This window comes from Pristiophorus japonicus, chromosome 13 (genome assembly GCF_044704955.1).
Source record: "Pristiophorus japonicus isolate sPriJap1 chromosome 13, sPriJap1.hap1, whole genome shotgun sequence".
Lineage (NCBI taxonomy): Eukaryota > Metazoa > Chordata > Chondrichthyes > Pristiophoridae > Pristiophorus > Pristiophorus japonicus.
The window spans coordinates 41969858-41985059 of NC_091989.1; the positions used below are offsets into that span (position 1 = coordinate 41969858).

General features: G+C 43.6%; 1 protein-coding gene across 1 annotated transcript in view; it reads left to right on the forward strand.

Annotated features, from left to right (window-relative positions):
- The window catches only part of brd1a (bromodomain containing 1a), a 45445-nt gene extending 30621 nt beyond the window's left edge, over window positions 1-14824 (forward strand). Inside the window, exons 7-9 of the mRNA XM_070896744.1 lie at window positions 4025-4134; window positions 8434-8588; window positions 12953-14824. Of these exons, the coding sequence (XP_070752845.1) occupies window positions 4025-4134; window positions 8434-8588; window positions 12953-13136 (449 nt within the window). The 3' untranslated portion in view covers window positions 13137-14824. The remainder of the gene's footprint in view (window positions 1-4024; window positions 4135-8433; window positions 8589-12952) is intronic.
- Window positions 14825-15202: the final 378 nt, after the last annotated feature.

A 15202-nucleotide genomic window follows, 5' to 3' on the forward strand; every position in this document is an offset into this window, starting at 1 on the left:
CTTCCCCCCCACTGCTCCTTGCCCCCCCCCTGCATCACCTACCCCCCCACTATCGCCAGTCCCTCCCCCCTTCTCCTTCTCCCCCCCTTCTCCTTCCCCCCCCCTTCTCCTTCCCCCCCCTTCTCCTCCCCCCCTTCTCCTTCCCCCCCTTCTCCTTCCCCCTCTCCTTCCCCCCCCCTTCTCCTTCCCCCCCCTTCTCCTTCCCCGCCCCCTTCTCCCTTCCCCCCCCCCTTCTCCTCCCCCCCCCTCTCTCCCCCCCCCTTCTCCTTCCCCCCCCTTCTCCTTCCCCCCCCCTTCTCTCCCCCCCCCCTCTCCCCCCCCTTCTCCCCCCCCCCCTTCTCCTTCCCCCCCCCCTTCTCCTTCCCCCCCCTTCTCCTTCCCCCCCTTCTCCTTCCCCCCCTTCTCCTTCCCCCCCCTTCTCCTTCCCCCCCCTTCTCTCTCCCCCCCCTTCTCCTTCCCCACCCCTTCTCCTTCCCCCCCCCTTCTCCTTCCCCCCCCTTCTCCTTCCCCCCCCCTCTCCTTCCCCCCCCCTTCTCCTTCCCCCCCCCTTCTCCTTCCCCCCCCTTCTCCTTCCCCCCCTTCTCCTTCCCCCCCCTTCTCCTTCCCCCCCCTTCTCCTTCCCCCCTTCTCCTTCCCCCCTCTCCTTCCCCCCCTCTCCTTCCCCCCCTCTCCTTCCCCCCTCCTCCGTTTCCCCCCCTCCTCCGTTTCCCCCCCTCCTCCGTTTCCCTCCCCTCCTCCGTTTCCCCCCCTCCTCCGTTTCCCCCCCTCCTCCGTTTCCCCCCCTCCTCCGTTTCCCCCCCTCCTCCGTTTCCCCCCTCCTCCGTTCCCCCCCTCCTCCGTTTCCCCCCCTCCTCCGTTTCCCCCCCTCCTCCGTTTCCCCCCCTCCTCCGTTTCCCCCCCTCCTCCGTTTCCCCCCCTCCTCCGTTTCCCCCCCTCCTCCGTTTCCCCCCCTCCTCCGTTTCCCCCCCTCCCTCCCTTTCCCCCCCTCCTCCCTTTTCCCCCCTCCTCCCTTTTCCCCCCTCCTCCCTTTTCCCCCCTCCCCCTTTTCCCCCCCTCCTCCCTTTTCCCCCCTCCTCCCTTTTCCCCCTCCTCCCTTTTCCCCCCTCCTCCCCTTTTCCCCCCTCCTCCCTTTTCCCCCCTCCTCCCTTTTCCCCCCTCCTCCCTTTTCCCCCCTCCTCCCTTTTCCCCCCCTCCTCCGTTTCCCCCCTCCTCCGTTTCCCCCCTCCTCCGTTTCCTCCGTTTCCCCCCTCCTCCGTTTCCCCCCTCCTCCGTTTCCCCCCTCCGCTTCCCCCTCCTCCGTTTCCCCCCTCCTCCGTTTCCCCCTCCTCCGTTTCACCCTCCTCCGTTTCACCCCTCCTCCGTTTCACCCCTCCTCCGTTTCACCCCTCCTCCGTTTCACCCCCCCTCCTCCGTTTCACCCCCTCTCCGTTTCACCCCTCCTCCGTTTCACGCCCTCCTCCTGTTTCACCCCTCCTCCGTTTCACCCCTCCTCCGTTTCACTCCCTCCTCCGTTTCAAGACCCTCCTCCGTTTCACCCTCTCTCCGTTTCACCCCTCCTCCGTTTCACCCCTCCTCCGTTTCACCCCCTCCCAGTTTTCACCCCTCCTCCGTTTCACCCCTCCGTTTCACCCCTCCTCCGTTTCACCCCCTCCTCCGTTTCACCCCTCCTCCGTTTCACCCCCTCCTCCGTTTCACCCCCTCCTCCGTTTCACCTCCTCCTCCGTTTCACCCCTCCTCCGTTTCACCCCCTCCTCCGTTTCCACCCTCCTCCTCCCTTCACCCCCTCCTCCTCCCTCCTTTCTTCCCCCCCCCCTCCTCCTTTCATTCACCCCCCCCCCCCTCCTCCTCCTCCTCCTCCTCCTCCTCCTCCTCCTCCTCCTCCTCCTCCTCCTCCTCCGCTCTTTTTTTCCCTCCTCCTTTCTTCTCCTCCTCCTTTCTTCCTCCTCCTTTTCTTCCCCTCCTCCTCCTCCTCCTTTCCCTCCTCCTCCTCCTCCTCCTTTCTTCCTCCTCCTCCTCCTCCTCCTTTCTTTCTTCTCCTCCTCCTTCTCTTTCTTCTCCTCCTTTCTTTCTTCTCCTCCTCCTTTCTTTCTTCTCCTCCTTCTCCTCCTCCTTTCTTTCTTCTCCTCCTTCTCCTCCTCCTTTCTTTCTTCTCCTCCTTCTCCTCCTCCTTTCTTTCTTCTCCTCCTTCTCCTCCTCCTCCTTTCTTCTCCTCCTCCTCCTCCTCCTTTCTTCCTCCTCCTCCTCCTCCTCCTTTCTTCCTCCTTTCTTCCTCCTCCTCCTTTCTTCCTCCTCCTCCTCCTCCTCCTCCTCCTCCTCCTCCTCCTCCTCTTCTTCCTCCTCCTTTCTTCTCCTCTTCCTCCTCCTTTCTTCCTCCTCCTTTCTTCTCCTCCTCCTCCTTTCCTCCTCCTCCTTTCTTTCTTCTTCTCCTCCTCCTCCTCCTCCTCCTTTCTTTCTTCTCTTCCTCCTCCTCCTCCTCCTTTCTTCCTCTCCTCCTCCTCCTTTCTTCCCCTCCTCCTCCTCCTCCTTTCTTCCTCCTCCTCCTCCTTTCTTCTCCTCTTCCTCCTCCTTTCTTCCTCCTCCTTTCTTCTCCTCCTCCTCCTTTCCTCCTCCTCCTTTCTTTCTTCTTCTCCTCCTCCTCCTCCTCCTCCTTTCTTTCTTCTCTTCCTCCTCCTCCTCCTCCTTTCTTCCTCTCCTCCTCCTCCTTTCTTCCTCCTCCTCCTCCTCCTCCTTTCTTCCTCCTCCTCCTCCTTTCTTCCTCCTCCTCCTCCTCCTCCTCCTCCTCCTCCTCCTCCTCCTCCCTCCTCCCTCCTCCCCTTTCTTTCTTCCTCCTCCTCCTTTCTTTCTTTCTTTCTTCCTCCTCCTCCTTTCTTTCTTTCTTTCTTTCTTCCTCCTCCTTTCTTTCTTTCTTTCTTCCTCCTCCTTTCTTTCTTTCTTTCTTCCTCCTCCTCCTCCTCCTCCTTTCTTTCCCCCCCCCCCTCCTGTCAGAGACACACTGGGGGGAGGGGGCTCCCGGTGCTGCAGTCGGTTAGTAGAAAATGTTTTATTTATTGATTTAAAAAAAAAATTATTTCTTTTTAATTGATTGATGTATTTATCATTTATTATTGATGATGGCTCTTTATTTGTAAAACTGTAGTGTTTAATGTTTGTAAACTTCCCTTTTAAACTCCCCCCCCCCACCCCTCCCCCCACCGTTCCCTACGCCTTATTTGTAACCTATGCCTGATTTTCTGAAGTGTCGACAAGATTTTTTCGAGCGTACAAAAATCTTCACTTACTCCATTCTAAGTTAGTTTGGAGTAAGTTTTCACTGACGAAACTTTGAAACAGGCGTAAGTGGCCGGACACGCCCCCTTTTGAAAAAAAAAAAATTCTGTTCCAAAGTGAAACTGTTCTAACTGACTAGAACTGGAGCAAACTAAATGACGAGAATTCCGATTTCTAAGATACTCCGTTCTACACCAGTTGCTCCTAAAAAATCAGGAGCAAATCATGTGGAAACTTGGGCCAAGAAATGGATATTTGCTCAGCAATGTCTCCAGATTTTTATGTATCAATTTGTCATGTCTGGCATGACTCAGTCTTTTTAATATTTAATTGGCTGAAAAGTTGGTTCTCAGACAATGAATCTCTACTCTTTGGAAATTGACCCCGTCTCTTTCCTTCCCCCCCCCCCCCCCCCCGCCTCCAAATGGATGGTGGAAATCATAGAATAATACAGCACAGCGGAGGGCTGTTGGCTCTTTGGTAGAGCTCCCCTGGATGTGAAAGAATGTATGTTAAAGGTTTGTTATTTAGAGATAGCAAAGGGGTTAGTTCTTTTAAACGCTCCATTCTGTCATTTCCTGAGTCTGCCAGCGAGGTAATAATGCAATGTAAAATTTTCATCTAAATATACTCAATAGCTAGAATTTGATTTGTTTGGTCATTTATTGAAACCTGTCTTGAAAGTTGTGAGGAGCGAGACTTCTTTTGTTTAAAAATGCATGGTTTTAGACAGTACAGAATTATTTTTTTTTTCTAGAGGTTGGCCAAAAAAACACTATGTGGACTTCTGCAGATTCCAGTTCTACCTTGGAGCCTTTAAAGTTGATTTGGGCAAAGTGTAGTGGTTATCCATCATACCCAGCATTGGTGAGTTAAATGTTTATTATGGTGAAGTAGAAATAAAACCAAAAATGCTTTAGCTTGCTTCAGGAATGGCATTTCAGTCTACTGAGTACGGGTTCCAATGCAGTATGTCAGAATAGTGGGAAAAAGGTTGAGGATACAATGGCCCTGAATTTGCAATCTGAGTACGCCTCCAACCCGTAAAATATTTCCATATTTACCTCCTGGCTCCACAGCTGTGAAGAGTTCCCTTCTCTGGCCTGCAGGTGTACACCTGCATAAAGACCCATGGATCCCAGTGGCACACGTGGTTTGCAAGTGGGCCCAGTCAACCAATCAAAAAGGGGGATTCCTATAATGCTTATGGGGATTCCATTTGGGTACGGAATCCCCATAAGCATATTGGAAATCCCCAAATAAATAAGAATTCACAACACTTTAAAAATATTCCCATGTGCAAAATTAATTAAAAGACCCTTTAATTAAACATTTAAAATAAAATTTTAATTATTTGAAAAATAATTTTAAACAGGCCAAAATTTGCCTAAACTCATTTAAAATGTATGTGTAGGTTTTAATAATTTAAAAAAAATGTATTTTAACCCCTTCATTGGTAAAAGGTCTCGTGCCTGCTTTTACCAGGCGCAATGATTTCGTGGGCAGTAGTTGGGCTGCGCCAGCAAGTTTTTTTTTTTTACAGTTGATGCGAATTGCCTTGACAGATCACAAGTTCTTGGTTTTCGTGAAGCGAATGCAGAAGTCCAGAACGTGCAGGGCTTTTCAGAAGGCTTTCGACATCGTACGCAGTCGACCACCGTAATTTCAGGCCCAATATTTAAAAAAAAAACACAGTTGGGGGTGAAATTGGGTGCCTTTGCGCCTCCCATTCGTTTCCCCAGGGGGGTGCTAATAGGACGCAAATAGCTTTGCGATCAGACGCAGGTGATGACATCGACTCACATCACATTCGGCGGGTGTTTTGTGACGGTGTTGCGCCCGATCTTTTTCTCCCAGAGATCGTGACATCATCACCATGCGCATCGCCCCGGTAGCGCCCCAGACCTGAAATTGCCTTCCGTGCCCTGCAGCAGCGCCGGGCGAAAACACCGACAGTTGCAGGAGGTCCACTTCAATGCAAACACTGTCATTTTTAATAGTTTGAAATCGTTAGCGCCTGGTGGGGAAGTTAACGCCCCAAACGGGGCGATAGTGAACTTCTTCCTTCATATATCTTAGTCACAGCTTAACAAAGTGAATGCTCGATACTTCCTACATAGAGAGATAAAGATTGGAAGGGAAGTCTCACTGGACTGTCTTGCACCTCATTGATAATTATGGAATGCAGGCTTGGCAATAGGTTATTTGTTCACCTTTCAGTTGGTCATGTGTGACAAATAAGACCATAGAGAAAAGGAAAAAACTTCAGCAATTGTACATGCCTGTCTGGAGTAAAAATAAAATGGGGAAGGTGGCTCAACCATGGCTAACAAGGGAAATTATGGATAGTGTTAAAGCCAAAGAAGAGGCATATAATTTGGCTAGAAAAAGCAACAAACCTGAGGATTGGGAGAAATTTAGAATTCAACAGAGGAAGACTAAGGGTTTAATTAAGAGGGGGAAAATAGAGTACGAAAGGAAGCTTGCAGGGAACATAAAAACTGACTGCAAAAGCTTCTATAAATAGGTGAAGAGAAAGAGATTAGTAAAGACAAACATAGGTCCCTTGCAGTTGGATTCAGGTGAATTTATAATGGGGAACAAAGAAATGGCAGACCAGTTGAACACATACTTCGGTTCTGTCTTCACGAAGGAAGACACAAATAATCTTCCGAGTGTATTGGGTACAGTAGGTCTAGTGAGAAGGAGGAACTGAAGGATATCCTTATTAGGCGGGAAATTGTGTTAGGGAAATTGATGGGATTGAAGGCTGATAAATCCCTGGGGCCTGATAGTCTGCATACCAGAGTACTTAAGGAAGTGGCCCTAGAAATAGTGGATGCATTGGTGATCATTTTCCAACAGTCTATCGACTCTGGATCAGTTCCTATGGACTGAAGGGTAGCTAATGTAACACCACTTTTTAAAAAAGGAGGGAGAGAGAAAACGGGTAATTATAGACCGGTTAGCCTGACATCAGTAGTGGGGAAAATATTGCAATCAATCATTAGAGATGAAATAGCAGCGCATTTGGAAAGCAGTGACGGGATCGATCCAAGTCAGCATGGATTTATGAAAAGGAAATCGTGCTTGATGAGTCTTCTAGAATTTTTTGAGGATGTAACTAGCAGAGTAGACAAGGGAGAACCAGTGGATGTGGTGTATTTGGACTTTCAAAAGGCTTTTGACAAGGTCCTGCACAAGAGATTGTTGTGCAAAATCAAAACACATGGTATTGGGGGTAATATACTGACGTGGATAGAGAACTGGTTGGCAGACAGGAAGCAGAGAGTCGGGATAAACGGGTCCTTTTCAGAATGGCAGGCAGTGACTCGTGGAGTGCTGCAGGGCTGAGTGCTGGGACCTCAGCTCTTTACAATATACACTAACGATTTAGATGAAGGAATTGAGTGTAATATCTCCAAGTTTGCAGATTACACTAAACTGGGTGGAGGTGTGAGCTGTGAGGAGGACACGAAGAGGCTGCAGGGTGATTTGGACAGGTTAGGTGAGTGGGCAAATGCATGGCAGATGCAGTATAATGTGGATAAATGTGAGGTTATCCATTTTGGGGGCAAAAACACGAAGGCAGAATATTATCTGGATGGCGGCAGATTAGGAAAAGGGGAGGTGCAACGAGACCTGGGTGTCATGGTTCATCAGTCACTGAAAGTGTGCATGCAGGTACAGCAGGTAGTGAAGAAGGCAAATGGTATGTTGGCCTTCATAGGTAGGGGATTTGATTATAGGAGCAGGGAGGTCTTACTGCAGTTGTACAGGGCCTTAGTGAGGCCTCACCTGGAATATTGTGTTCAGTTTTGGTCTCCTAATCTGAGGAAGGACTTTCTTGCTATTGAGGGAGTGCAGCGAAGGTTCACCAGACGGTTTCCAGGAATAGCTGGACTGTCATATGAGGAGAGACTGGATCAACTGGGCCTTTATTCACTGGAGTTTAGAAGGATGCAAGGGGATCTCATAGAAACGTATCAGATTCTGACGGGACTGGACAGGTTAGAGGCGGGAAGAATGTTCCCGATGTTGGGGAAGTCCTGAACCAGGGGACATAGTCTTAGGATAAGGGGTAAGCCATTTAGGATTGAGATGAAGAGAAACTTCTTCACTGAGTTGTTAACCTGTTGAATTCCCTGCCGCAGAGAGTTGTTGATGCCATTTCATTGGATATATTCAAGAGGGAGTTAGATATGGCCCTTACGGCTAAGGGGATCAACGGATATGGAGAGAAAGCAGGAAAGGGGTAATGAGGGAATGATCAGCCATGATCGTATTGAATGGTGGTGCAGGCTCAAAGGGCCGAATGGCCTACTCCTGCACCTATTTTTTATATTTCTATGTTTCTAACACATTGATGCAGTGATATGAATTTAAACATTAAACCACATGCATTAGTGATATGTTTATAAATAATACCACGTGATATTGCTAAGTTTATCTTTCATAATTTCAATTTCAACAACTGGTCTATGGTGCACAAATTAGAATTATGCAAAAACTATCAGATTACTGAGTTTTATTAATGGTCTGAAAGTTCAATAACTTGTATTGTGAAGTATCTCAAAAGAATATTAATTGCTTCAGGGCTGAGTTTCCTGGGACATGGCTTTATAATATAGAAATGTTACTGTTGTATGTATTAAATTTCTGTATTTGTATACACAAAGCTATAACAACTTGGCACATTTTTGGAAGCAATTTAGAACCATTAGACATGCAGACATATTCAAAGTTGAACAAGTAACACAAAACATTCTGCCCAATGATATCTGGTCTGTTTGTGGTCTATATGTACACTATTTTTAGTGCTCAATAAAGATTTTATTTTAGAAATTTAAGTTTCTAGCAATGTGCACATTATGATTATAAAAAGCAGTTGGATGTGAAACCCAAATTTCTGAAAATCAACTTTTGATTGACTGAAAATCAGTTCCAAAGTTTTTCAGTTGCATTGTTGAAAGGACCAGGTTAAACCTTTCAATTTAAAAGCAGTCAGATATTTCAAAGTTTTCTGATGGACTTTGTCCCAGGTTTAAGTTTCTTGTGCTTTCTCTTTAAAATTTGACACTTTAATATTGATTCATGGTATTATTAGAAATAAATTTGTAGCTTGTTTTATTAAAGAAAAAGCTTATTTTCTCCTTTTTTAATTAGGTAATTGATCCAAAGATGCCTCGAAGTGGTTTTCGCCACAATGGAGTGCCTATACCTGTACCCCCTCTAGATGTACTGAAAGTGGGAGAGCAAATGCAAAGGCGAGCTGGGGAGAAGCTTTACCTTGTTCTGTTCTTTGATAACAAGCGAAGCTGGTAGGTGCATCGTCCCTATGGAAATCTTTTGGATTGGTGTTTTTCATTTTCAGCCACACCATTAGAGGTGGCACTTAGAACAGGATAAATTGAGTGTCTAAAGTGATTAACCCGATGCTGCATTTTTCATACTGCAAAAACAATGAATATGTTGCTCAGTAATCGAGAAATCTCCTATAATATTGTTGTTTTCTTCCTCTTAAACAATATATTAGAAACTAAATTGAGCCTCAGTCAGTTTTTCTCCTATGGTAACTTTCTGTCTGTCTATACTGATGAGTTGAGTTAACTTTTGTTCATTGCAGTGCAAGTACTTCGAAAAGAAAGAACTTGCATTTATAAAGCGCTTTTCATAACCTCCAGATATCCCAAAGCCCTCGCAGTCAATTAAGTACGATGAGGAGTAGGAAACACCACAGCCAATTTGCACGCAGCAAGGTCCACAAACAGCAATGAGATGATCTGTTTTTTAGTGATGTGGTTCAGGGATAAACACTGAGGGGGGGGGGAAAAAACACCACGGCTCTTTGAAATTGTGTCATGTGTTCTTTTACGTCCACCTGCGAGGGCAGACAGTGCCTCGGTTTAACATCTCACCTGTATTGCACTGAACTGTCAGCCTTAATGTTGTGCTCAAATCCCTGGAGTGGGCCTTGAGCCCACAACCTTGTGACTCGGGCAAGAATGCTACTGCTGAGTCACAGCTGACACCTGAGGCAAAAGTAGCACTACAGAAATGTTAGAGTAGTGCTACTAAGTTAGCTTTCCAGTTATGCAGTGAGTGCACAAAAGCAGAGCTGAGGCCCCAGACAAAGAAGCAGGCTTGTTGGGAAACTGAGTAGATCATTATTTTTTCATGATCATAGGCAGTCCCTCGAAATCAAGAAGATTTGCTTCCATTCCAAAAGTGAGTTCTCGGGTGACTACAGTCCAATACGGGAATTACTGTCTCTGTCACAGGTGGGACAGTCATGGAAGGATAGGGTGGGTGGGGAGTCTGTTTTGCCGCACACTCCTTCCGCTGCTTGTGCTTGCTTTCTGCATGCTCTTGGCGACGAGACTCGAGGTGCTCAGCGCCCTCCCGGATGCTCTTCCTCCACTTAGGGTGGCCTTTGGCCAGGGACTCCTCGGTGTCGGGGATGTTGCACTTTATCGAGGAAGCTTTGAGGGTGTCCTTGGGACGTTTCCTCTGTCCACCTGGGGCTCGCTTGCTGTGTAGGAGTTATGAATGGAGCGCTTGCTTTGGGAGTCTTGTGTCAGGCATGTGAACAATGTGACTCGCCCAACGGAGCTGGTCAAGTGTGGTCAGTGCTTCGATGCTGGGGATGTTGGCCTGATCGAGGACGCTAACATTGGTGCATCTGTCCTCCCGGGGATTTACAGGATCTTACGGAGACATCATTGGTGGTATTTCTCCAGCGATTTGAGGTGTCTACTATATATGTTATTTGTTGAAGTGTGGCATGCTGTGTATGCAAGCCTTTTTTTTTTATATATATATATATATATATACATACACACACTAGCGATTAAGATAGTGGCAAATAAACATTCCAAAAGTTGAAAAATTTGAAATCACTGGGATCTTTCAGCCTCTGGAAGTTTAGTCACCTATAACATAGTTTGCATTTTTTTTTAAGTAACCTACCATTCTACGGCCTAATTAATTTCCAATTTTTTTGTGTAATGGTCATTTGATAAACCCTAAGCAATTAAAAAGTTTTAAAATATGGGTCAAATATACCTGTACTGTAATTTACTAACCAATAATTGTTAAATATTCACACATCTCGTAAGCCACGTCAGCAGCTGCAAGTTGTGCATTTCGCATTGCAACTACAAAAGTCAGTAGGGGGCAAACTTTTACACAGAGTGGCACATTATTGGCCAACCTCCATAAACTGACAAATCCCTTGAGTATCAACCTATCTTTCTAAATTTCTGTAGATTTAATTTGCCATGCTGAATCTTAATAAATAAAATAAATAAATAAATAAATAAATAAATAAATAAATAAATAAATAAATAAATAAATAATAATTGTAAATCATATAACATTCACAAAAGTGCTTAAACTGTGAATTAATATAAACATTGGGAAATATTCTTTGTATTAAACTCTAGTCGATTGCAAAAATAAATTGAATTTCCAAAGGCATTATCAACTGCAAGAACAAATCTTTATTTCCTGAAAGTCAACTGAATCCCAAAACATTGGTTCCATAGCTTAACTTCATTCCATCTTTTTCTATATGAAGTGCTTTATGAAGTGCTTTTTTTTGTTTGAGTAACTATTATATAAATGTCATCACTGGAAAATGTTCAAACTATGGTAATATTCTGAGATGAGTGCCTGTATTACTATGTACAACAACTCATTCCTCTGGTAATGGGAAAAGACAGTGCTGCTGTGATACCAGGAAATTGCACAACCATTTTGTATTGTTGAGTGCTCTCCTGACAGCTTTGCATGTAAATGCACTTTATGAAGGGGTTCTGAGCACACCGATCACTCCTTGGTCTGTTTTGTGGTAGCTGATGGTAGGGACAACAGTGAGAGACTATACTTAGCCTCATAAGGGAAGCATTAATATGGGTTTAAGCTCCTGATTGCTGTGCAATGTCCCTGTTAGAAATAATGTCTGTAGGGACTTTGGGTAAGGAAGGCTCAGATTTGTTAGTGGTGGTCCCACCCCTTCCTCACAGTCAGACAACCGGTTGACACTGTCCAAGCTCCCACACGAAGATAGAGGCTGCTTACTAAAGTTTTATAACCAATTGGCTTTTTATAACAATCCAACAGCTTTGTGGTCACTTTTACTGATGCCAGCTTTTTATTTCCAAATTTTTGAAACTGAATTCAATCTGCTATGGTGGGATTTGAACTTGAGTTCAGTAAAATAACCACTACACAAATAGGATTCTAGCATTAGTCACCATATCTTTTCTTGAAGAGGGAGAGAGAAAATTGAATTAAAATACTATTTGAAATGCCCTATAGGTGTCTCAATTAAAATGTTGGTATTGACAAATTATAACATCATTTAGAAGATCACATCACCCTGATTACATTTGTCATCTTCCTCTCAACTATCTAAAATGTTATTTTCCAAATGCCATTAATGCATTTGAATATTTTTGCTTTTTAAATTTTGTTTTTAGAAACTTTGTTTTTCTAACCATTATTTTAACATTAAAGATCTGCCCACTAGTTTTTATGACCCCAAGTTTCCACATGATTTGCTCCTGATTTTTAGGAGCAACTGGTGGAGAACGTCGTATCTTAGAAATCGCAATTCTCCACATTTAATTTTTCTGCAGTTCTATTCAGGTAGAACAGTTTCACTTTTGAACAGAATTTTTTTTTCAAAAGGGGGCGTGTCCGGCCACTGACTCCTGATTTGAAAGTTTCCACAGTGAAAACGTACTCCAAACTAACTTAGAATGGAGCAAGTGAAGATTTTTGTAGGCTTGAAAAAACCTTGTCTACACATTAAAAAATCAGGCGCAGGTTACAAATTAGGCGTCGGGAATGAGGTGGGGGGCGGGGAAGGGAAGTCATTACATTCTACAATAAATCCTTAGTTATACTTATACAAATATTATACAAATAAATCCAACCTGAATAAAAATTTATAAGCAAAGAAAAGATTAAATAAACCATGTTCCTACCTGTGTGAAAGTGCTTCAGGCAGGCCTTTCAGGCAGCGGTTTGCCGTCGGGACTGACCGACGGCAGGGAGAAGGCTGCAGGAAGCCTCAGTGCTGATCATGGAAGGGCAATGTGGTTTTATTAAAAAATGTTAAAAATTGAACAGCTACAAAGAATTTGAATAGTCTCAAACAAGTGCATGTGTCGCGTTTATCACAGTCTATCTTTAATTACAGAATGCACTCCCTCACCCTCGCACACAGAAATATCAAGAAAATTAAAATACAAGCCTTTGCAAGGGTTCAATAAACAAATGTTCACTTTTTCTGCAGCACTTTTTAAAATGGCCGAGTGCCAATGTTTCCTTCACACTGCGCGTGCGCAAACGCTCCAACGCGCACGCGCAGGGTTGCCGGCACGAAAAAAACTCATTTAAATTGTACCCGCCCCCTCCTACTTACAAAATCGGCGCGAGTGGTAGGCTCCGCCCCCTGGGCGCCACGCCAAGCAGACATCGAGCTGCAAAGCGCTCGAGAATAGCGCGGTTTTTTTCGGGCGCCATTTTCGGCGCGAAAAACGGGCGCCCAGCTCGGAGGGGCACCTGTTTTGCCACGTGTGGAAACTTGGGGCCATTATATTTTAACTGATGTTATAGCTGACCAACTGAAATGGTAAATACATTATTTTAAAAGCCTTTTTTTTTTATTCAACAGGCAGTGGCTTCCGAAATCCAAAATGGTTCCACTTGGTATTGATGAAACCATAGACAAAATAAAAATGATGGAAGGCCGAACTTCTTCCATTCGGAAATCTGTTCGCATTGCTTTTGATCGGGCAGTGCTCCATCGAAGCAAAGTCCAAGGTGAACAAACCAGTGACTTTAGTGACATTGATTGAAAATGTGTCAAGCGTGGGAGATATACCCATCTAGCTTGTAGTTAAAACCAAGAAAGCTTTACAGAACCATTTCTCAATTCTTAAAGAATGTACTTTACTTTCCACTGTTGTCTCAATCATTGTTCCAGTAGTTGTGCTTAGAGAAACGATGGCACCTGCTGATTCACTGCCAGCTGTAATTATGTTTTTTGTACATCATTTTCTTTCTTGTAAACATACAAACTTTCCACTGTAATTTTTTGGCAGAATTAACTTGTTCATAGTGTTTATAGGTTTTGGGGAAAATGCTGTAAATACTTGTACATTGCTCCACATCCTAAATTATTCTGTTAGTCAAAATTGGTTACAATCTGTTTCTGGTACTTTTTTTTTATATAATCTGTATGTTCTGTAACTTATTAAATAAAAATAGAAAAAACTTGTTGATGTAACCAAGTACCATACAGCAGGTAGTTTTGGTGCAGAATACGCTGAAAAGTTAATGGTCAAAATCAAGATAACTTTAAATGGTGTGCAATAGAGCAGTAAAATGAACTTTTGTATTTCTCTTACCAAAAGAAGCTTTGATTCTCAAGTTTGTTATACATTTTAGGTTGGGTTGTGTTTCATAATATTAAAAATCAAACACATGCTTGTTTATCAGAATAACGTTTCCCCTCAGTGTACTTCTATCACTCTAGGTTTTATTCAAAAACTCCCTTTAAAAAGTTCGCTTTTCAACAATTTTAACTGGTGCTAATTATAATTGTAATGCCAACCAATGCATGTGAAAAGACTTATAATACCTATCTTACCCAGAAAGCAAAGTACCTTTCACTTTCACAATTTAAAAAAATCATATACTTTATACTATCAAAAACCATAGATTTATCACATCTGAACAATTTGAAGATGAGAGAAGCAGAGCATTCTAATACTGTTCTGTGGATGGGTTAGTTTAAAGAGTGCATCCTATTACTGTGGTAGGTGGGTGAGAGTTTATTTTTCTTTAACCTATTTTTATTTTTCCTCTTGCCCAGTCTGGCTGAAGTCTTGACCTTGAACTTGCTAGCTTAGTGCAATATTAAATGAACACCTTGCCTTCTGTATCGCTGCTTTAAGTTTGATTCAATTCATGGTGCTGAAAAAATGATTTACCAAAATATAGCATTATCCTTAAATAGCATTTAAAGTAATATTTCTAAAATACTTAGAGAAGGAATGTTAAAAGGGAAACTGGCGTGCAGGTTTGATTTGGGGTATTTATGAAATGCAGCTTTTTTCCCCAAGGTTACCCCCAAAAAATTGTCACTTACTGCCCAGAATACCTGATGCTGGAGTGCTTGTTGTACTAAGTGGTTTTGTAGCCTGTGTATAATTGTATATGAATTCACTTCAAACTTGTAACTTTTTTTACTTTGTGAGGGGTATTTTAATATTACATTTCTTTTCTGCTGTGATTTACTATGGGACCTGTACACAATTTTTTAAAGAATTTGTGCCTGCATTTGTGTTTTTTAATTTATTGTAGAAAGTGTACAGATTTGCTTTGTAGTAACTTTTATAAGCAGCTGAACTGGTTTGAAACTGAAATTTGTAAAGTGTTATAACTATAGAACAAATGTTTGGTTCACCACAGGCACATCAGTTTAAAACTGTACTTTGGGAAGGAATAAATGTGCTGCAATTTGTTTGTTGCATATTCCCTAAATTATGCTTTCATAACTTTTTTGTGTTCAGTGATTGTCGAGGTGTATAGGGTATTTGTAACAGCAAGACTCTGCCAACATTGGGGAAGCTGGCTAGCAGTTGAATTTTTTTGAATGCATTTTGTATGGTGAAATGTGTGTTTGTAAATTGAATGAGTATTTTATTGATAAAAGTTGTTGTATAAACATTTTCTTTTGGACAAAGAATGAAGGTAGGACAGGTTACAAGTACTGTTTTTTTTTTTAAATCTTATGATTTAAAAGTAAAACCATATTTAAATTCTGCGAACCATAAAATAATCCCTAATGACTGATGGAAGTAAAATAACTTTGTTGCCTAAATATTTCAGGACTTGCTAAATTAGGGTCACAAGCTGA